General features: G+C 39.8%; 1 protein-coding gene across 2 annotated transcripts; it reads left to right on the top strand.

The window, feature by feature from the left end:
* The first annotated feature begins 550 nt into the window (after positions 1 to 550).
* On the top strand, positions 551 to 21,736 carry LOC133556768 (mothers against decapentaplegic homolog 2). 2 transcript variants are annotated; one of them, XM_061907034.1, is made up of 11 exons: positions 551 to 726; positions 5,394 to 5,741; positions 9,376 to 9,465; positions 10,877 to 11,070; positions 11,745 to 11,879; positions 12,107 to 12,169; positions 12,676 to 12,729; positions 12,793 to 13,005; positions 14,792 to 14,929; positions 15,228 to 15,372; positions 18,825 to 21,736. In XM_061907034.1, exons 2-11 carry the CDS (start codon positions 5,506 to 5,508, stop codon positions 18,946 to 18,948), a joined length of 1,392 nt encoding a protein of 463 aa, XP_061763018.1. In that variant the 5' UTR covers positions 551 to 726; positions 5,394 to 5,505; the 3' UTR covers positions 18,949 to 21,736. The 2 variants fall into 2 exon arrangements, with proteins under 2 accessions (XP_061763018.1, XP_061763017.1); XM_061907033.1 differs by having other exon boundaries at positions 12,107 to 12,181.
* The last annotated feature ends 1,408 nt before the right edge of the window (positions 21,737 to 23,144 follow it).

The following is a 23,144-nucleotide window of genomic DNA, read 5'->3' as shown; positions in this document are numbered from 1 at the left end:
GTCACGAGTTCGACCAGGCGGTAATTCAAGGCAGGCGCATACTACATGCCCTGCGGCAATTCAAGGAAATACGGTATATATATATATATATATATATATATATATATATATATATATATATATATATATACTAAACAAAGTGCAAACTTATCTAATAGTATAATAATAAATACTTACTGTTTTTTATTCAAATGTTTATTTATAAATTTCAACATTTACAAACAGTAAGTAAAACAACAGTACAAAACATTACATAAATTCGTACTGTTTTTTTATGTTTATTTATACATTTCAACATTTACAAAAAGTAAGTCAAACAACAGTATAAAACATGATATAAATTAATACTGTTTTTTTTTTTCTAATGTTTATTCATAAATTTCAACATTTACAAACAGTAAGTCAAACAACAGTACAAAACATTACATAAATTCATACTGTTTTTTTTTACTTGTAACAGCCACAACTCGCGTCATCACGCCATTCTCCAATCACAGCGCGAGTTGGGTTTTAAGTACCGGTGACGACCAATCAGGCTTCTTGTCTACTTCCGGTCTACCTAACATGGCTAACTAGCACAAGTCGCACTGCTAGCAAGTTGAGGGAGAAAACAAAAACAAAAAAAACCACAGCCAGCTTTTGTCAATGTCGGCGGCAGTAACAACATCCCCTTGCTACTGTCTTCTTTTTCTTAACCTTAATTGGACCGCAGCGGCGAGGAGTTTGGTGAGTATTGTCAGGGGTTTGAAGAATGTTGTTGTGATGCTAGAGCGCCGCTAGCCAACAGGACTTAAAAGTAGTTCCTTCTTCGTGTTTTTATCACTTTGGATTATATGTTAAAACAAACATTTAAAAAGCTCCACTGATTTAAAGTTGATCACAATGACCAGTTGAATCGTAGTTGTTGTATTTTTTATGAAGGGGTGTCCTTAAATGAAAACGACTGAGGCGCATAACTGAAGTGTTGCTTGTGTTTATTGGTTGGCAACAAAAGGATTTTGATAACAAGCTGGCGGCTAGCATGTAGTCATGCTAACGTTAGCTCACCCTGTTAGCATGTACTGATGCTAACATTAGCTCACCTTGCTATCCTGTAGTGATGCTACCGTTAGCTCACCCTGTTAGCATGTAGTTATGCTACCTTTAACTCACCCAGCTAGCATGTAGTTATGCCCACAGACATGTTATAAGCGGACGCAGCATCGAGCGCAACAGCCTACCGGCGCCGACGAGACGCGCGGCCGCCATCTTGGAGTGGTGATCCGCTCCACTCAGTGCGATTCATCAATCATCCATCCATTTCCCACCGCTTATTCCCTTTGGGTCGCGGGGGGCACTGGTGCCTATCTCAGCTACAATCGGGTGGAAGGCGGGGTACACCCTGGACAAGTCGCCATCTCATCGCAGGGCCAACACAGACAACAATCAATCAATCAATGTTTACTTATATAGCCCTAAATCACTAGTGTCTCAAAGGGCTGCACAAACCACTACGACATCCTCGGTAGGCCCACATAAGGGCAAGGAAAACTCACACCCAGTGGGACGTCGGTGACAATGATGACTATGAGAACCTTGGAGAGGAGGAAAGCAATGGATGTCGAGCGGGTCTAACACGATACTGTGAAAGTTCAATCCATAATGGATCCAACACAGTCGCAAGAGTCCAGTCCAAAGCGGATCCAACACAGCAGCGAGAGTCCCGTTCACAGCGGAGCCAGCAGGAAAACATCCCAAGCGGAGGCGGATCAGCAGCGCAGAGATGTCCCCAGCCGATACACAGGCGAGCAGTACATGGCCACTGGATCGGACCGAACCCCCTCCACAAGGGAGAGTGGGACATAGGAGAAAAAGAAAAGAAACGGCAGATCAACTGGTCTAAAAAGGGAGTCTATTTAAAGGCTAGAGTATACAAATGAGTTTTAAGGTGAGACTTAAATGCTTCTACTGAGGTGGCATCTCGAACTTTTCCCGGGAGGGCATTCACACTCACATTCACACACTAGGGCAGTGGTTCTTAACCTGGGTTCGATCGAACCCTAGGGGTTCGGTGAGTCGGCCTCAGGGGTTCGGCAGAGGTCAAAACAAGTCTGACTCATCGTCTCAATAAAAACTTCTCGCTTTCGACGTATTACGGATACGGCAACAGAAGTAACACTGATTTGCAGGTGTGTAATTTGTTGTAAGTTTATGCACTGTGTCGGTTTTGTTGTTTGAACAAGGTGATGTTCATGCACGGTTCATTTTGTGCACCAGTAAAAAAACATGGTAACACTTAAGTATGGGGAACATATTCACCATTAATTATTTTTGCTCATTAACATGCAAATTAGTAACATAATGGCTCTTAACTAGTCCTTATTAAGTACTTATTAATGCCTTATTCGGCATGGCCGCATTATAACCCTAACCCTCTAACCCTGGCGCTAACCCTAACTCTAACCAAATAACTCTAAATTAAGTCTTTGTTACTTAGAACATGTTCCCCTAGTGTCCAAAAACCTCTAAATTAAGTCTTTGTTACTAAAGTGTTACCAGAAACACATGACTTTGTCTTGATTAAAAAAAAAAAATATATATATATATATATTTTGATATATATATATATATAGAAGGGTTCGGTGAATGTGCATATGAAACTAATGGGGTTCGGTACCTCCAACAAGGTTAAGAACCACTGCACTTGGGCCAGTTTAGTGTTTCCAGTCAACCAATAAATGTTTATCTATATAGCCCTAAATCACTAAAGACGGCGTGGCGCAGTGGAAGAGTGGCCATGCGCAACCCAAGGGTCCCTGGTTCAATCCCCACCTAGTACCAACCTCGTCACGCCCGTTGTGTCCTGTGCAAGACACTTCACCCTTGCTGCTGATGGGTGCTGGTTAGCGCCTTGCATGGCAGCTCCCTCCATCAGTGTGTGAATGGGTAAATGTGGAAGTGGTGTCAAAGCGCTTTGAGTACCTTGAAGGTAGAAAAGCGCTATACAAGTGCAACCCATTTATTATTATTATTTATTATTACTTATTAATGCCTTATTCGGCATGACCTCATTATAACCCTAACCCTCTAACCCTGGCGCTAACCCTAACTCTAACCAAATATCTCTAAATTCAGTCTTTGTTACTTAGAACATGTTCCCCTAGTGTCCTAAAACCTCTAAATTAAGTCTTTGTTACTTAGAATATGTTCTCAATACTAAAGTGTTACCAGAAACACATGACTTTGTCTTGATTAAAAAATATATACATATATATATATTTTTCACTAAGAAGGGTTCAGTGAATATGCATATGAAACTAATGGGGTTCGGTATCTCCAACAAGGTTAAGAACCACTGCACTAGGGCCAGTTTAGTGTTGCCAATCAACCCTAAATTACTAGTGTCTCAAAGGGCTGCACAAACCACAACGAGATCCTCGGTAGAGCCCACATAAGGGCAAGGAAAACTCACACCCAGTGGGACGTCGGTGACAATGATGACTACGAGAAACCAGGGGACCGAAAGCAATGGATGTCGAGCGGGTCTCACATGATGCTGTTAAAGTTTAATCCATAGTGGATCCAACGCAACCGTGAGAGTCCAGTCCAAAGTGGATCCAACACAGTAGCGAGAGTCCCGTCCACAGTGGAGCCAACAGGAAACCATCCCAAGCAGAGGCGGATCAGCAGCGCAGAGATTTTCCCAGCCGATACACAGGCGAGCGGTCCATCCTGGGTCCCGACTCTGGACAGCCAGTACTTCATCCATGGCTACCGGACCGGACCCCTCCACAAGGGAGAGTGGGACAGAGGAAAAAAGAAAAGAAACGGCAGATCAATTCGTCTAAAAAGGGGGTCTATTTAAAAGCTAGAGTATACAAATTAGTTTTAAGGTGAGGTAATGCTTCTACTGAGGTGGCATCTCAAACTGTTCTGGGGAGGGCATTCCAGAGTACTAGAGCTCAAACGGAAAACGCTCTATAGCCCGCAGACTTTGATAAAGCTATGATAAAGGATAAATAGATAGATAGATAGATATAGGGTTGTGCGATATAACCTTTTTTTAATATCTCGATATTTAAGCCTTGAATGAACACTTGATGCATATAATCACAGCAGTCTGGTTATTCTATGTGGCTACATTAAAACATTCTTCTTCATACTGCATTAATATATGCTCATTTTAAACTTTCATGCAGAGAGGGGAATCTCCACTAAGTCAATTGACCAAAAGTGTATTTATTAATTAATTAAGCAGTGGCACAAACATTCATGGCATTTCAAAACAGAAAGATTGTCAGAGACATTTTAAAACAAGCTAGTAGTCCACTTTTGTGCATGATGTCACTGAGATGACATATCAAAACAACACTAAATTAAAGTGCACTTTTTGTACAGAACGCCACTACAATGGTTTAAAACAAATAAAATGCACTTTTGTGCACAAGATATTTCAATAAGTGTCACATAAAAATGAGTTGCATATCAAATAGTATATGTCCTACGGTGTTGATGTGGAAATAGTTACTTTGGCATTTTGTGGGTGTGGCAACTAACGGAGATGTTGACATGCGGAGTTTCAAGCAGTCTTCATTCTCCAGCGGGGTGACTTTTCAAATGGTGCTACAATTTAACAGTGCTGCTACTTTTTTTTAGCAACGCTTCCACCGCATAAATGTTCAACATATTCCCACTTGAAGCCAAACCACCGCCAGACGATGCATATCATGTTTATCGACCAGCATGTTTAATTGGCTCAAGAGAAGTACATTATTACAGCTGTAGTACAATTATTACGTTTGAATCAATAGTTTGTGTTGGTTTTAGTAACATATCATAATTTTAAATACACCAAAACAATGTTCCAATGTCTTCTGTGGAAATGAAAACTTACTACTACTTATTGTTTGATATTAAATGAAGATGGTTAATGCAAGATGCAGAAGAAAAACGTGCCTCTTGCAGAATAGTCATTCATAATGTGGCGTGAAGCGTATAAAAAAAATCCAAGAACAGTTTGAATTTGAATTTGCATATTGAGAATAGCTTAATAAGATGTAGCATCTCATTTTTAAGGGAGTCGATATTTGTTGTTTTACATGTCCAGAGTCAACTAATTGTGAACATTTTATTTGTAACATAAAGGCAAGAAGTTATATATGAACTGCTTTATATTGTAAGCAAAAAAACAAGTTGTATTACGCTAATCAAAACAGTAGAAAGGATTAGTGTCCTAGGTACATTTCTCCACTTTAAGGACATTACGTAAAATAAAGAAATCTTCTGCTTTAAGAAAAAATAATAATCTTTAGTTCCTATTTTTTGCAACCTTTTCTCTAAAAAGTCTGGGTGTATTTCTGAATGTTTGCTTTTTTAATGGTATACGTGTCTGTGTTTGTCCTGTATCCTCATAGAGTCGGCTTTCTTTCTGACGTTTTAGTCTTGGAGGTAGTGGAAGGGTCTCGTGTACCTCTGAGAGAGAGTTCATTTTGAATCCTCTGGAGACTTCTGGGTCGCCCAGCCAAGATGTCCTCCATCTTGCCATTTACTCCACCTGTGGTGAAGAGGCTTTTGGGCTGGAAGAAGTCAACCAACGGCCCAGGCGGCGCTGGTGTCGGAGAACCCAACGGCCACGAAGAGAAATGGTGCGAGAAGGCTGTGAAGAGCTTAGTAAAGAAGTTGAAGAAGACAGGCCAGCTGGACGAGCTGGAGAAAGCCATCACCACGCAGAACTGCAACACCAAGTGTGTCACTATTCCCAGGTAACGTGTTGAGCATGAGATGTTTTCTTGTCATCCTTATAAAATACAGTACATCCCATCTCCTAGGTGAGAAACTATAAATAATGGATGTCCCAAAAAATGTGAATTTCTTTGCACTCTAATCTCTATATTTTGCTTTACCCACAGACTTTAAAGTGTAAAATGTATAGGTGCTCATCGCTGATAAATGATCATGAAAGATCCTTCAATAAAGCAAATAAAGGGTCTAGCCGAGGCCTGGGCGATATGGCCTTTTTTTAATATCTCGATACTTTTAGGCCTTTTCGCGATACACAATATATATCCCGATATTTTGCTTTAGCCTTGAATGAACACTTGATGCATATAATCACAGCAGTATGATGATTCTATATGTCTACTTTAAAACATTCTTGTTCATACTGCATTAATATATGCTCATTTTAAACTTTCATGCAGAGAAGGAAATCACAACTAAGTCAATTGACCAAAACTGTATTTATTAAACAGTTATTAAGCAGTGGCACAAATATTCATGTCATTTCAAAACAGAAAGTGCAAGATTGTCAGAGACATTATAAAACAAGCTATGAGTGCACTTTTGTGCATGATGTCACTAAGATGACATATCAAAACAACACTAAATTAAAGTGCACTTTTTGTACAGAATGCCACTACAATAGTTTAAAACTAATAAAGTGCACTTTTGTGCATGATGTCACTCAAGATATTTCAATAACTGTCCAACAAAAATGAGCTGCATAATAGGAAATCAAATAGTGTTCGTCCTTTGCTATGTGGTAGGTTACTGCGGACATTATCTCCTTTTTTTGTTGACTATTTTTTTCATATGGTGTTGATCTGGAGATGTTTGCCTCGGCATTTTGATGGTGTGTCATGGCACTGAATATTACAGTAGATGTTGATATGCGGAGTAAGCACTCTTCATTCTCTAGCAGGTGACTTTTCAAATGATGCTACATATTAGCAGTAATGATACTTTTTGTAGCAACGCTTTTGCCTCACACTTGACAAATTACGGTTGTCCGTTCGACATATTCCCACTTGAAGCCAAACCACCGCCAGACCATGGACCCCCTGCTGTTTTTCTTTGGAATTAATTCTTCCTTCATTTGTTACTAGAGTCGCACCTTCTTTCCCTCGTTTTACCACTCGCACCACAGCTAACGTTACCCATGCTGCTACCTCTCTGCTCCGCAAGGGCGTATACGTATGTGACGCATGTAAGAAGGTGCGGTTGCTGTCTGTGAGAAGGAGGGACAAGAAAGAGTGGGAAGAGCCTGCAGTGTAATGCCAGCAGCCAAAAGCAACTGCGTGAGAGCGTAGACTCGAATATCACGATATAGTTCATTTCTACATCGCAGAGACAAACCTGCGATATATCGAGTATATCGATGTATCGCCCAGCCCTAGTCCAGCCTTCAGCCTGGTTGGTAGCTACTGCAACAAATGTGCTTCATCTCCTACGGCACGGCCTCAATCTCCCCCTAAAACTACTAGTTGTGGTACTCTGCTCCGTGCTAAGATTCCAAGATGATGCAGGCCTTCCTCCAATGCCGCGTCTACATATTCACACTTCCTTTAGTAATTCCAGTAATGACCAAGAAAGGTTTGAGGTTGGATTGTGACAAAGTTGACTTGCCAAAACTTAGTCCGGCTGCCGCCTTGTCAAGTTAGTGCATATTAGTACATTAGATTAGATTAGAGTAGATAGTACTTTATTTATTCCGTCAGGAGAGTTCCTTCAGGAAAATTACAATTTTCAGCACAATCCCATTCAAAATCAGACAAACATTACAGGGAGACAGAACAGGATCGCTGACGGGTCTGCCGGTTTCCAGCGCCCCTTACAAAAAAGATGACATACAGGTAAACGGGGCGGGGGGGAGAAAAAAATAGAAGATTAAAATAAAATATAAAAAATCGGTCTTAGCCTGGGCCCTGGAGTGGGGGTGCAGACTGAGGCCAAGGGAAAAAAACAACAACTCATAGCCATAGTACACATCCCTCTTACATGTTTGTAAGAGGGAAACATCAAAAACACAGAGGACATTAAAGACATTAAAGCAGCAGATACAACCAGACACTTCTACATACAGCTATGAATAAAAAGTAAAAGAAACATATTCACTGTGGTGGCAGGTGAATGACATTGGTCTTCTCAGGAATGAATATGCAGGTCCCATGAATGCTGAATCCCAAAAAGGCGGAGATCCACTGTATGTAAAGATGTTAGGAAATATGGAATACAACCTTAGTGAGCAGAAAAAAAACTATCCAATTGCATAATTACTAGAGGTGTAACGGTACGTGTATTTCTATTGAACCGTTACGGTACGGGGGTTTTCGGTTCGGTTCGGAGGTGTATCGAACGAGTTCCCACACGGACATATTGGGTAGCGCACCGCACGTTGTGTAAACAATGCAGAGTGAGGCAGGCTAGCAGCGACCGGGCTAGGACAACATGTAAAAGCCAGAACTAGAAGACCCTCCTGCCCCGTTAAGATCTCCCGTATGGGAACACTTTGGTTGCGCGATACAACAATGGAGGACGGAGGTTTGCCGACATTGTTCAGCAGCAGTAGGGTATGCTTCTGCCAACACGTCAAACATGCTAACCCCTTTGAAGCGTCACCATCACATTCAAGCAGCCTCTCCTTGGCAAGTCAGGCAGGGCTGGAGCAATAACAAATGTTTTTATAGCAGGCAAGTTAGCCAGGCTGCGGGGGGGTGATGAACACAGACCCCGACTTAAACAAGTTTAAAAACTTATTGTGGTGTTAGCATTCAGTGGTCAATTGTACGGAATATGTACTGTACTGTGCAATCTACTAATACAAGTCTCGATCAATCAATCAATCAGAAAAAGCACTTTATATGGAGAAAGGTTTTGTTAAGAAACCATTCTGAGCCTTATCTTATTTAGTTTTTATTTTATATATGTTGACCACATTAACCCTGGCAATGGACCCTGTGTTTATATGTATATTATGCCATTGTTTACAAATTTGGTAAATAAATTACCAAAAAATGCATATTGTTTTCTTACTGTACCGAAAATGAACCGATCCGTGACCTCTAAACCGAGGTACGTACCGAACCGAAATTTTTGCGTACCGTTACACCACTAATAATTACCAAAGCATCTGATACAGGGCAATAAAATCCCTGAGGTAATTTAAGAGATGTTCTGTGTATCAGGCATCCAACCTTGATGACCTGACTCATGTTTAGTGGGAACAATGTTAAAACATTCATTTCTAGCTGACAGGCTGGCATCATTCCCATGTTTGTACGTCTCTAGATAACGTCTTACTTATCGCCTGATAAATTTCCAAGGCTTCATGGTTCTCTTCAGACAAATTCTTTGGCTTCTTAGAATTTAATTTGTTTCTTTAGAATCTACCCTTACTGCAAATTAAGTACATGATATTATAAGATTAAGACATTGCCACTAGTCAAATATGAAATATGATCAAAACTTTTTGTTTTTAGTTGTAGTACTAGTTATTTTCTGTTTCGCATGACAGATAATAGATGGCTTTAAAATGTTTAGATTACATTTAATATTATTTATCTGCAATATCTTGTGTTGGTTCTGCTTTTTGATTTTTCTTTTGTTTTCTGTGCGCAGCAATTGCTCAGAAATATGGGGACTGAGTTCACCAAACACTATAGAACAATGGGATACATCAGGCCTTTACAGCTACTCGGACCAAACAAGGTGAATATCAAAAAGTGTTGCATGATGTTCATTGTGTCCCACAGGGCTGCAATCTATCTGTGACAGTGGGTTTTGGGAGAGCTGGAGGTGTCTAATTTCAATAGTTTGCCATAAAGTATGTATTTTTTTTAAATTCTGTGGGCATATTTGTCAACATTTGCATTTGAAAAGAAGGGGAATTTTCCATAAAATAATTTTGACTTTGAAGTGTACACATGGTGCATTACTTTAGACTCATTTCTGACATACACAAGTACAATATGTTGTTATTTTGCCATCTAATGAAATAAACACAATGTCTGCATCTTTTGTGCATATGAAGTTAATATTAATTTAACTAGTAGCAGCAAAATATACTTGTATATAAGAAGGGTCGATGAAACCTAAAAGGGCTATATTTCGTTTTTTTTTTTAACATTTAAAACACTTCCTTATGGTCTACATAACATGTAGACCACCATGGTCAAAAATTTGCATAGATTGTTTTATATACCATCTTACCATGCATTGATTAACGTGGACCCCGACTTAAACAAGTCGAAAAACGTATTTAGGTATTACCATTTAGTGTTCAATTGTACGGAATTTGTACTGTACTGTGCAATCTACTAATAAAAGTTTCAATCAATCAATCTTCAAGCCGCTTTCTTACCGTCTCTTCAGGATGCGCCGTTTTGTGGGTGGTTTTATGTATGTGCCTCCACTTTGACTGCATCTTCTGCCTGTCAGCCACTGTTGTAGTTTGTATTGCTTCCATATCGAGTCTACTGATCTACGTTCAAACTACACGCTTCTTTGTATTAGAAATGGCAACAGCGCAGGATGTAAGAACGTGTACGAACCAGTCTGCCTCACAACATGAGGATAGAGAAAAATAAGGAACTTATTGACTACAATGACGGACTCGCACAAAGATTTTCCGGTAAACCTCTACCATATATGGAGATATCTGCTGACGTTACATGTTGGAAAAAAGTCGCAAGTTGGGAAAATTCCAAACGACTCATTTGGGAGAAGTATGATGGAAGGCAAAATTGTTTCATAAATATCTCCGCCATGTCATTGATTTCGAATGATCAGGACTTCTGCAGATCCCAAATACACAAAAACAGGTACCAATAGGTAAGAAAAGTTGGTCGTGCAGGTTAGCCAATGTAGATAATTTAACAGCCAGGTGCTATTTACTAAATAAACACAGCTGTCAATTTAACTATAACGGTAGAAAATGGATGTATGGATGATATCAGAACAAGAACTGTATTAATACTGTATGCATGTCGTTGTGGCTTGTGCAGCCCTTTGAGACACTTGTGATTTAGGGCTATATAAATAAACATTGATTGATTGATATGTTTCCGTCTCACCTGTTTACGCCATGCGCTCATACCTTTGCCTTTTGCCATCCATTCAGGTCTCTTGATGGCCGCATGCAGGTCTCCCACAGGAAGGGCCTTCCCCATGTTATCTATTGCCGTTTGTGGCGGTGGCCAGACCTTCATAGCCACCACGAATTGCGTGCAATCGAGGCCTGTGAGTATGCCTTTCACCTCAAGAAGGATGAGGTCTGCATCAACCCTTACCATTATCAAAGGGTGGAGACCCCAGGTGAGACAGCTCTGTGGAGCTCAAGTTTATACTTAAAAAAGTTTATTTTCTCCATGCATATCTTCGTCTTAGATGGGTGTAGTTTATTTGGAAACTTAGTGTTCATGACATCTTTCCACAACCACTATTTTGTTATTTTGATAATTGTGATGCACATTGTTGAGATCATTTTAATCCTAACTGAAGCCTGTGTGTTTCAAGTTTGAAATCAGGTGCAGAGAGATCAGATGGCTAATAATAAATACGATTTTTAAAAACTTCTTTCTGCACCTACATGTTATCTACCAGTCTACTAAATGATCCTGGTATCAAAGTAAATGGGAGACTGGGATGCCTACTGTGGTTGTATGTCTTCTAAAAGAGATAGCATTTTAAAACCACCCAACCAAGGCCAGATTATATTTTCATGTATATCTTTTTTTTTTTTAGGCGTATATATATATATATATATATATGTATATATATATATATATATATGTATATTTATATATATATATATATGTATATGTATATATATATATATATATATGTATATGTATATATATATATATATATATATATATATATATATATATATATATATATATATATATATATATGTGTGTGTGTGTGTATTTTATAAATTAGTTCGAAACAAGACTAACCAAGCTCCAATCAACATTCATTTGTCATAGTTCTGCCTCCGGTTCTTGTGCCAAGACACTCAGAAATTCTGACAGAGCTGCCGCCTCTGGATGATTACACTCATTCCATACCTGAGAACACAAACTTTCCTGCAGGAATTGATCCTCCAAATAATTACATACCAGGTGAGGTTGAACTAGTATTTGTTTTCTCCTTATAATTCAACTTTTTTAGAGTTTTGATTCGTCCCTCTAGTTATCAATTTGAACAAATTGTTTGTTGGGTTAATATAAATGTAATCATTGAATTTGAATATAGTGAAATGGATGAGATAAGAACACCTTAATGTTATACTAAATCTCAGCTGCTTAAAATGTAATTTCATTGTTGTGCCATGTAATCAATTGAACAGAAACCCCTCCACCAGGCTACATAAGTGAGGATGGGGAGGCCAGCGATCAACAGATGAATCAAAGTATGGATACAGGTACCCTGCTGCTTGTGCCTTGATAGAACATATGTCTTGCTGGGAAACATACAGTACCATGCAAGGTTTTGAGAACACCACTTGCTTTGTTATTTTAATGAACTATTTTATATTCAATTTGAATATTTTTATTCGTATAGTCAATGCAATTCCAAAGTTTATGCATAAACAAACTGTAACTATGCACACAACTTTGTAGAGGGTTAGCACATCGGCCAAAACAGAATGAAAATGATCCATATTTGTTTACTTATTTCATCACACTTTCTTACACTAGTTACATATGATCATCATTAAGTCGTCAAAACAACGAATGTGCAATAGGAATTTTGCATGCATGATGATTTTTTTTTGTTAGCCACATGATTTTTGTAATTTATTCTTGTGATATTGCTATTCTTGCTTTTGCATTTGCCATTGTCCTTGAAAGTCTGATCCATCACTTGCGATCACTTGTGTGCAGCTAAGTCTTTTGATTTCTTGTCCTGTGCCAGGTTCTCCAGCAGAGCTGTCGCCCAGCACTCTGTCACCTGTCAATCACAGCATGGGTAAGACACAGACACATATCTCAACTGATACCTCAGCCTCCTCACACAACAATCTCTCTGTAGACCTGCAGCCCGTGACTTACTCGGAACCAGCCTTTTGGTGCTCAATAGCTTACTATGAGCTAAATCAACGTGTCGGCGAGACGTTCCACGCCTCACAGCCTTCATTGACGGTAGACGGCTTTACAGACCCATCGAACTCTGAGCGATTCTGCTTAGGCCTACTGTCGAATGTCAACAGGAATGCCACTGTGGAGATGACTCGAAGACATATAGGTAAGTCTCTAAAAGGAAGCGCCTTCCAACATAAAAACTAGTTCCTGCAAAGATTCATTATCACTAAGGGGTGTAACAGTACATGTAGGGCTGGGCGATATATCAATATACTCGCTATATCGCGGGTTTGTCTCTGTGCGATATGGAAAATTACTATATCGTGATATTCGAGTATATGTTCTCACACAGTTGCTTTTAGCTGCGGGCATTACGCTAAGTGCGTTTCCCACTCGTTCTTGTCTCTCCTTCTCACAGAGACATAAACCAAGCGCACCTTCTTACATACGTCACGCGTGCAACGTCACACGCTCTCCCCGAGCAGAGAGTTAGCTACATGGGTAACATTAGCTGTGATGCTAACGGTGTGTTGAAAGTGGTAATACGAGAGAGAGAAGGTGCGAATATGGTAACAAATGGAGGATGAATTAATTTCCAAGAAAAACAGCACAGGGTGCATCGTCTGGCGGTGGTTTGGCTTCAAGCGGGAATATGTTGAAGAATTATGCGGCAAAAGCGTTGCTACAAAAAGTAGCATCATTTGAAAAGTCACCCGCAAGACAATGAAGAGTGCTCGAAACTCCGCAGGTCAACATCTCCGTTTGATGACACACCCACAAAATGCCAAAACAAACTATTTCCACATCAACACCGTATGAAAAAACAACGGAAGGAGATAACGTCCGCAGGAACCTACCACAGAACGGAGGACATACACTATTTGATTTCCTATTAAGCAGCTCATTTTTTGACAGTTTTTGAAATATTTTGTGTGACATCATGCTCAAAAGTGCACTTTATTTGTTTTTTACTAATGTAGTGGTGTTCTGTACAAAAAGTGCACTTTAATTTAGTGTTGTTTTGATGTGTCATCTTAGTGACATCATGCACAAAAGTGCACTAATAGCTTGTTTTACAATGTCTCTGACATTAATGTAGACACATAGAATCATCATACTGCTGTGGTTATATGCATCAAGTGTTCATTCAAGGCTAAGGCAAAATATCGCGATATGTATCGTGTATCGTGACATGGCCCAAAAATATCAAAATATTAATAAAAGGCCATATCTCCCAGCCCTAAGTACATGTATTTGTAAACAAATTTTTCAGGAAGGATCCTTTCGTTTGGTATAGAGGAACATGGTACTCAATTATAGTGTGGGACAGGAAGTGTGCCTCTTGTCAGGCATCCACTCGGTAAACAATTAGAATGCAGTCCAGCTCATGGCTAGTGAGGAGGCTGAGCTTAAAAACTGGTTTACAGTAAATGGGAGCATGAGCATGTCCCAATTTCAGAGAATATATACGTTGAATATGCACAACACGTTTCCATTCATGTCAGTTTCCACTGCCGATTACTTGACTTCGCCCCAACTCAACCAGAGACTATAGCTGTCTTACCTCCTGGTGAAGCCTGCTCTGAGAGGAGGCAAAATGTCCACTAAGAATCTTTGCTATGCTTTTGTTCCCCTGTTGTGCTGAAACAAACCAAAGTGTGACGTTAAAACCATTGTACATACGGACCTTGCTTACTGTTACACCCTTATTTCTAACTATTTTCAGTGTATGATAGTTTATTGGCAACACTAAATTGGCCCTACTGTGGGTGTGAATGTTGTCATTCTATATGTGTTGGCCTTGCAATGAGCTGGCAACTTGTCAAGGGTGGAGCCCATCTTCCACCCGAATTCAGCTGGGATAGGCTTCAGCCCCCCTGCGACTCCAAGAGGGACAAGCGGTAGGAAATATATGGATGGAAAATGCAATTTTGTTTTTATGCATCCAGGAAGAGGAGTTCGACTCTACTACATAGGTGGGGAAGTGTTTGCTGAGTGTCTGAGTGATAGCGCCATCTTTGTACAGAGTCCAAACTGCAATCAACGGTATGGATGGCATCCAGCAACAGTGTGTAAAATTCCACCAGGTAACTTGCTAAAGCTGTCAGTCCAATCTAAATGTCCCAAGTATTAGTTAAGTTTCTATATTCTGTATTCTCATGCTGCTCTGTCCAGAAGACCTTATAAATAAATCATATTTCACTTTTGAGATTCAACACCAAAGTGGCTGCTGAGACGCCATTTGAAATTTACTCACAAGGAAATCAACCCTTTACTCAAAGTTAATGGACTCGTTATGAAATGAATGATAAAGTCTAACCCATTGTCTTCATCCCAAACACATACTCATCAATCACTTTCATGTGTGCATCTTTACCCCTTCAGGCTGTAATTTAAAAATCTTCAACAATCAGGAATTTGCTGCTCTGCTGGCTCAGTCAGTCAACCAGGGCTTTGAGGCTGTGTACCAACTCACCAGGATGTGCACCATACGAATGAGCTTTGTCAAAGGCTGGGGAGCAGAGTACAGGTGAGTTGTTTAATATAACCTCTAACGGAAATGAATATAGAGATGTTAAAATGAACGCAAGTAGTGTTTGGACCACGTTAATTGAATCACAGCTTTTATTAAGAGCTGCTAAGGGAAAGGGCTGCAACTCGTAATCGATTCATTCGATTAGAACAAAAGCTTCAAATTATATTATGTTGCTTCCAATTATTTAAGTGCAACTAATAAAAATGGACCAAATCCAGACCGCGTAGAGTGCCCATCAATCCATTCATCCATTTTTTTTAGACCGCTTATTATCATTTGGGCTGCGGGTAAATCAAGGCAAGAGGTATGGTACACACTAGACTGGTCTTCATCCAATTGTAAGGCGCATATAGACATCTGACGTAAGGCAAGAGGTAGGGTACACCCTAGACTGGTCTTCATCCAATCGTAGGGCACTTATAGACATCTGACTTAAGGCAAGAGGTAGGGTACACACCCTAGACTGGTCTTCATCCAATCTAAAGGCACACATAGACATCTGACGTAAGGCAAGAGGTAGGATACACCCTAGACTGGTCTTCATCTAATCGTAGGGCACATATAGACATCTGACTTGAGGCAAGAGGTAGGGTACACCCTACACTGGTCTTCATCCAATCTCAAGGCACATATAGACACCTGACTTAAGGCGAGAGGTAGGGTACACCCTAGACTGGTCTTCATCTAATCGTAAGGCACTTATAGACATCTGACTTGAGGCGAGAGGTAGGGTACACCCTAGACTAGTCTTCATCCAATCGTAGGGCACATATAGACATCTGACATAAGGCGAGAGGTAGGGTACACCCTAGACTGGTCTTCATCCAATTGTAAGGCACATATAGACATCTGACTTGAGGCAAGAGGTAGGGTAACCCTAGACTGGTCTTCATCTAATCGTAAGGCACTTATAGACATCTGACTTGAGGCGAGAGGTAGGGTACACCCTAGACTAGGCTTCATCCAATCGTAGGGCACATATAGACATCTGACATAAGGCGAGAGGTAGGGTACACCCTAGACTGGTCTTCATCCAATTGTAAGGCACATATAGACATCTGACTTGAGGCAAGAGGTAGGGTAACCCTAGACTGGTCTTCATCCAATCGTAAGGCACTTATAGACATCTGATTCAAGGCAAGAGGTAGGGTACACCCTAGACTGGTCTTCATCCAATCTAAAGGCACATATAGACACCTGAATTAAGGCGAGGGGTAGGATACACCCGAGACTAGTCTTCATCCAATCGTAGGGCACATATAAACATCTGACTTAAGGCGAGAGGTAGGATACACCCTCGACTAGTCTTCATCCAATCGTAGGGCACATATAGACATCTGACTCGAGGCGAGAGGTAGGATACACCCTCGACTAGTCTTCATCCAATCGTAGGGCACATATAGACATCTGACTCGAGGCGAGAGGTAGGGTACACCCTAGACTGGTCTTCATCCAATCGTAGGACACATATAGGCATCTGACGTAAGGCAAGAGGTAGGGTACACCGTAGACTGGTCTTCATCCAATCGTAGGGCACATATAGACATATGACGTAAGGCAAGAGGTAGGGTACACCCTAGACTGGTCTTCATCCAATCGTAGGGCACATATAGACAATAATTCACAATCACTATTGACAAGTTAGAGTCCTCATTTAACCTAACATGCATAATTTTGGTATGTGGGAGGAAGCTGGAGTACCAAGACAAACCTACCCACACACGGGGAGAACATGCACACACCACTCAGAGACGCCCAAACTGTGACTGTGTAGCCTACTTGCTAACCACTAGGGTGCCTAAAACTTTAAAAATGCTATTTCAATGTCGATAATATCCATTTATTATATCAAAAGAATTAAGGTTATGGCAAGTAGAATTTTTTTCTCTCGATTAAATAGACATTGAGGCTATAAATTGTATTTTTATACAATTACTCAATTGGACAAATTAGTCGATAGTTTACTCAGTTAATAGAATGATCCAAAGCTGCAGGCCTAATCGAGGCAACTAGGCTCTTCTGGTTTGTTAAAGATGTTTATTTTATCTTTTGTTCAAAAAGATTCTTCACTTCTAAAAGTGAAAATTGATAGAAAGAATAGATATATGCAAAATTCCATTACGTAGGCCAGGGGTGCCCATTACGTCGATCGCGAGCTACCAGTCGACCGCGGGGGGTGTGTCAGTCGATCTCGAGCCAGGCTTTTAAAAAAAATAGACTTAAAAATTAGTGATCATCAATCTTCACCAAGACGTCACTTAAATGACATTCACGGTACCGGAGGGTCTTGTGAGATGACGCTGGCTGCTGCAAGATCATTATTATGAAAATATGACCGAGAGGAAGGCGAGAAACACTTTTTATTTCAACAGACTCTCGTGCCGTACCTTCCGTCAAAACTGCACATTTCGGCCGACTGCACATATCCTATCTTCACAATAAAAGCCCTGCTTCATGCTGCCTGCGCTAACTAAATACAGAGTCTCGGAAAACTGGCGTGCACAAGCGATCCCTCAGAAAGCTGGCGTGCACATCACTTGTGCACGCCAGCTTTCCGAGACTCTGTATTTAGTTAGCGCAGGCAGCATGAAGCAGGGCTTTTATTGTGAAGATAGGAAATGTGCAGTCGGCCTTTAGAGTTTTGACGGAAGGGACGGCGCGAAAGTCTGTTGAAATAAAAAGTGTTTCTCGCCTTCCTCTCTGTCATTTTTTCATAATAATGAACTGGCAGCAGCCAGCGTCATCTCACAAGACCCTCGGGTGCCGTGAATGTCAATCGAGCAAGCTACGGAATTTGCCGCCAATGTTTTTCTTGTAAAGTGTATGGAAACTGGATGAATTAGATGCCAAAAACCAACCACTTTCATGTGGTATTGTACAGAAAGGACAACTTTTTTTCTCCTCCATTTGAAAATGTGGGCGTTATCATCATTACTGTCTGATTCCAATCAATGCAAGTCATCAGAATCAGGTAATACACCAACTTATATTCTTGTCTTTGTGAAAGAAAGACATCTATATGTGTTACACATGCTGGTATTATCATTAAACACATTTAACTTGTTTACAAAAATGTCTCTTTCATAAATAAATAAATATAAATATATATATAAATGAGGTAGATCCCCTCGAGTTGGTCAATTGAAAAGTAGCTCGCCTGCAGAAAAAGAGTGGGCACCCCTGACATAGGCGGTCTGTCATAACGTTTTTAGCATCCAATCAGACATTAAGAGGTTTTGTATTAGTGTTCTTAAAAATAAATATTCCGGCCCCAGACACCTTTTTTTCTCTAAATGTGGCCCCCCGAGTCAAAATAATTGCCCAGCCCTGCTGTAAAGTGTGTTTTATCCGATTAAATCAAACTAATCAATAGATTACTAGAATGATTGATAACTGCAGCCCTGCGAGACACTACAGGACATTTATTCAATGTTTTTGTTTGACAGGAGGCAGACTGTTACAAGCACGCCTTGCTGGATCGAGTTGCATTTGAACGGTCCTCTACAGTGGCTAGACAAGGTTCTGACTCAGATGGGTTCCCCTTCTGCACGCTGTTCCAGTATGTCCTAGGTAACCAAGGAACCTCACCCTCCCCAAAAAGAAAAAAAAAAATACAAAGATCAGTTCTAATAATGGGTCTTATCAAGGAAACCCAGCAAATTTATTTTTGTCATGTACTTCATTCTATTTGTGACCTTGATCCACATACTTCTAAACATTTACACACACACAGATTTTTCAGTAAACAATTTGGCACTTTGTTAGTCATCTTTGTCATGCACCTTGTTCAATTGCTCCACCCCCCCCAAATCCTTTATTGATATTTGATCATTTTTGTGGTACAAAAGAAAAGTGTCTTTGTCCAGGAAGGAGGGAAAAATACCAAAAAGAAACCTAGAATATTTCTCCGTGTTGAAAGAGTTTCTAGTAGAGCCCGCACCAACTTTCACGAGCACTGACCTTTCTGTTTCTCTGAGAAACATGGCCCGTGAGTTTTGTCAGTCTGCTTGGTGGTGGGGGGAGGGGGGAGTGACCGTGCAGTTGAACTTTTATAAAATTTGATGAAATCGACCTCACTGTTTGCTAGGCTTGACCTACCCCTCCCCCTTTTTTTTTTTTTTTTTTTTTTTAACATTTGTGTCGTTCTAAGACATACTTAAATGACGAATAGGAATGTTTGTTTCTAAATCCAAAAAAAAAAAAAAACCCAAACAAACTGAAAATTCAGTATGTTTGATCATTTTTTTGTCATTATATGGCAGTATTTGTGTCCACTATGAAGTTGACTTGCATCTCACCTTGCATCCCGGTTTACAAACTGGGTGTGCAGGGTGCACTGGGCAGGAACCAGAGAGTCTCCGCTGTTGGCAAGAGTTTGTTTTCTTTATGACACAACACGAGGAGAGGCCTTGAATTGTCTCCCCAGGATTAACTGAAGGTATCGGCGAGTATTCATCATCGGTTTTTAGCCTATATCCCAATTTTTTTGCTACTTTTTTGTATTATCATGTATTTTTATATATAAATGTACCTTAAACATTTCTGTCATTCACATTTTCTATTAAAGTGATATTTTCAATAACATGGGGCTGTTTGAAAAAAACTGACCGGGAAGGCTTGGATTATTCCTTCGTTAAGGCCAGAGGTGTCCAAAGTGCGGCCCGGGGGCCATTTGCGGCCCGCAGGTCATTTTTTACCGGCCCCACGGCACATTTTAAAAATTAAAAACATAAAAAGTGGTATAAAAGGGCAAACAGGTGAAATGTAACAAGAACATGTTGCAATTTTTACGCTAATAACACAAAGCTGCCATGCAGGCTGTTTCTTTCTTTAAAAAAAAAATTGTTACTCAAAATCATTATGAATTATTGACCAATTCAAGGCTCCAATTATGTCACATTAAATATTCCACTTTGAGATATTTTTGGGGGCAAATGTTGCCATATAAAAAACTGAGCTGTTTTTTTTTTTTTTTTTAAAGAATGGCCTAAAACGAACAAACAAAAAAACTTATAATTGACGGATAGATCTGAAGTTGATCTCGAGACCATTGTGTTAAAAGTAAACAGTAAAAAAAAAATTATAATTTATTTTTTAACACTTTAATGAGTAGGACCCTTTTGGATCAGTGTGTTTTGTTTTTAAGTGTCATTGCACAAAAAATAATAGTGAAATAAAATCAATGCTGTTATGAGTTGTTGACCGTTTTCCGGCTCCAAATATTGCATATTTTGTTTTTGTTTTTCAATTAAAAAAACATGGTTTTCTTTGGGGGGGAAAAAGAGCTTACAAATAAATCTTTAAAAACGTCATATTGACAGATAGTCCTAATGTTGATCTAGAGATTTAAAACTTGAATAATAATATAATAATACTGAATAATGACACATTTTTTACATTTTATTTTTACCAAAACCCTTTGATCAAGCCTGAGTGTAGGCCTAAATATATATTTTTTATACATATATTGTATTGGTTTTTAAAATAAATGGCCCCCGCTCGCTTCGATTATTCAGTGTGCGGCCCTCAGTGGAAAAAGTTTGGACACCCCTGGTTTAGCCCCAACGGTTCAGCTGGAATTGGTTTCCAGTAACAGCTCTTTGTCCCAGTGAAACAAATATTTGTTCCATATGTTCTGTACCCTCTTTTAAAATCTTTTTTTTTTTTCTCCTAAATAATTTGTAAAAAAAACAACAAAATGCAATTTTCTCCAATGGATTCCAGAGGCTTGGCAATATGCTTTTCATCTTCTCATATTTTTGTTGTTGTTGAAAACATGAAAACACGGCCGTTTTTGTTCTCGGTCGAGAGATTTAATGTCCGGTAGATGTCATCGGCTTTTAAAATTCTTCAAATGTGATCACGTTCTTAAAGAAAAGTGCAAAAATGTGCCCCCTCACTGGGACGTTTGGTGTTAAAGTGTATTGTATTTAATGTGTCTTATGAAATATAGAAATACAACACTTTCTTGCTCTTCCCCTTATTGTCAGTATGTGGCTGGTGTCCCCCTCCCCATCCTCGATGTAAATGCCTTCACGCCATGGCGCTCCAGATAGTGACGTGTGGGGGAAAAAAGGGGGGGGAAGTGTTACATAATTGTATATTTGGCTTACAACATATGAATGTGAAACAACAACCAATGTGGACCATACGTACATATGCATCATAGTAGTACAGTATGTGTGTATTTAACAGTTTTCTTTTTTGCAAAGCAGTCAGTATAGTTGATGTTGCAAATTTTACCAGTAGAGGGGGGGTATTATTAGAGCAGTTTTCCTTTTCTGACCATGAGCTTCTCAGGCGTGGGGCATATTATGCAGACTTAATAAAACACTAATAAAGATTTCTATTCTCCTGACTCATGTTTACTCGCTGCACTTTTACACCGGAGCTTCTCTTATAACAACCACCAACGGTTTACATAACTCTTGCAATTATTATTTTTTAAAAACTAGTGACGTTAGCACGTTGTGTAAATGGTAAATAAAAACTGAATACAATGATTTGCAAATCTTTTTCAACTTCTATTCAATTGAATACACTGCAAAGACAAGATATTTAATGTTCCAACTAAGAAACATTTTTTTTTTTGCAAATAATCATTAACTTAAAATTTAATGACAGCAACACATTGCAAAAAAGTTGTCACAGGGGCATTTTTACCACTGTGTTACATGGCCTTTCCTTTTAACAACACTCTGTAAAGCTCTGGGAACTGAGGACACTCATTTTTGAAGGTGGAATTCTTTCCCATTCTTGCTTGATGTACAGCTTAAGTTGTTCCACACTCGCCATTGTGGTATTTTACACTTCATAATGCGCCACACATTTTCAATGGGAGACAGGTCTGGACTGCAGGCGGGCCAGGAAAGTACCCGCACTCTTTTACTATGAAGCCACGCTGTTGTAACACGTGACTTGGCATTGTTTTGGTAAAATAAGCAGGGGCGTCCATGATAACGTTGCTTGGATGGTAACCTATGTTGCTCCAAAACCTGTATGTACCTTTTATCATTAATGGTGCCTTCACAGATGTGTAACTTACCCATATTTTTGTCACTAATACACCCCCATACCATCACAGATGCTGGCTTTTAAACTTTGCGGTTAGAACAATCCGGATGGGTATTTTCCTCTTTGTTCCAGAGGACACCACGTCCACAGTTTCCAAAAACAATTTGAAATGTGGGCTCGTCAGACCGCAGAACACTTTTCCACTTTGCATCAGTCCATCTTAGATGTGCTCGGTTTCAGCAAAGACGGCCACGTTTTTGGGTGTTGTTGATAAATGGTTTTCACTTTGCATGGTATTTTTAACTTGCACTTACAGATGTTGCAACAAACTGTAGTTACTGACAGTGATTTTTTTAAAGTGCTCCTGAGCCCATGTAGCGATATCCTTTACACACTGATGTTGCATTTTGAAGGTAACGGACAATCAATGTTGGTTTCCAGCCTTGAAGCTTTCATGCAGTGATTTCTCCAGATATTCTTAACCTTTTGATGATATTACAGACCGTAGATGGGGAAATCCCTAAATTATTCGCAATTGCTCGTTGAGAAATGTTGTTCTTAAACTGTTCGACAATTTGCTCACATGTTTGTTGACAAAGTGGTGACCCTCGCCCTGTCCTTGTTTGTGAATGACTGAGCATTTCACGGAAGCTGCTTTTATACCCAATCATGGCACCCACCTGTTCCCAATTAGCCTGCACACCTGTGGGATGTTCCAAATAAGAGTTTGATGAGCATTCCTCAACTTTCCC

This window comes from Nerophis ophidion, linkage group LG07 (genome assembly GCF_033978795.1).
Source record: "Nerophis ophidion isolate RoL-2023_Sa linkage group LG07, RoL_Noph_v1.0, whole genome shotgun sequence".
Classification (NCBI taxonomy): Eukaryota; Metazoa; Chordata; class Actinopteri; order Syngnathiformes; family Syngnathidae; genus Nerophis; species Nerophis ophidion.
Note: the sequence above shows the minus strand (reverse complement) of the source record. Positions and strands in the feature narration are given on the sequence as shown.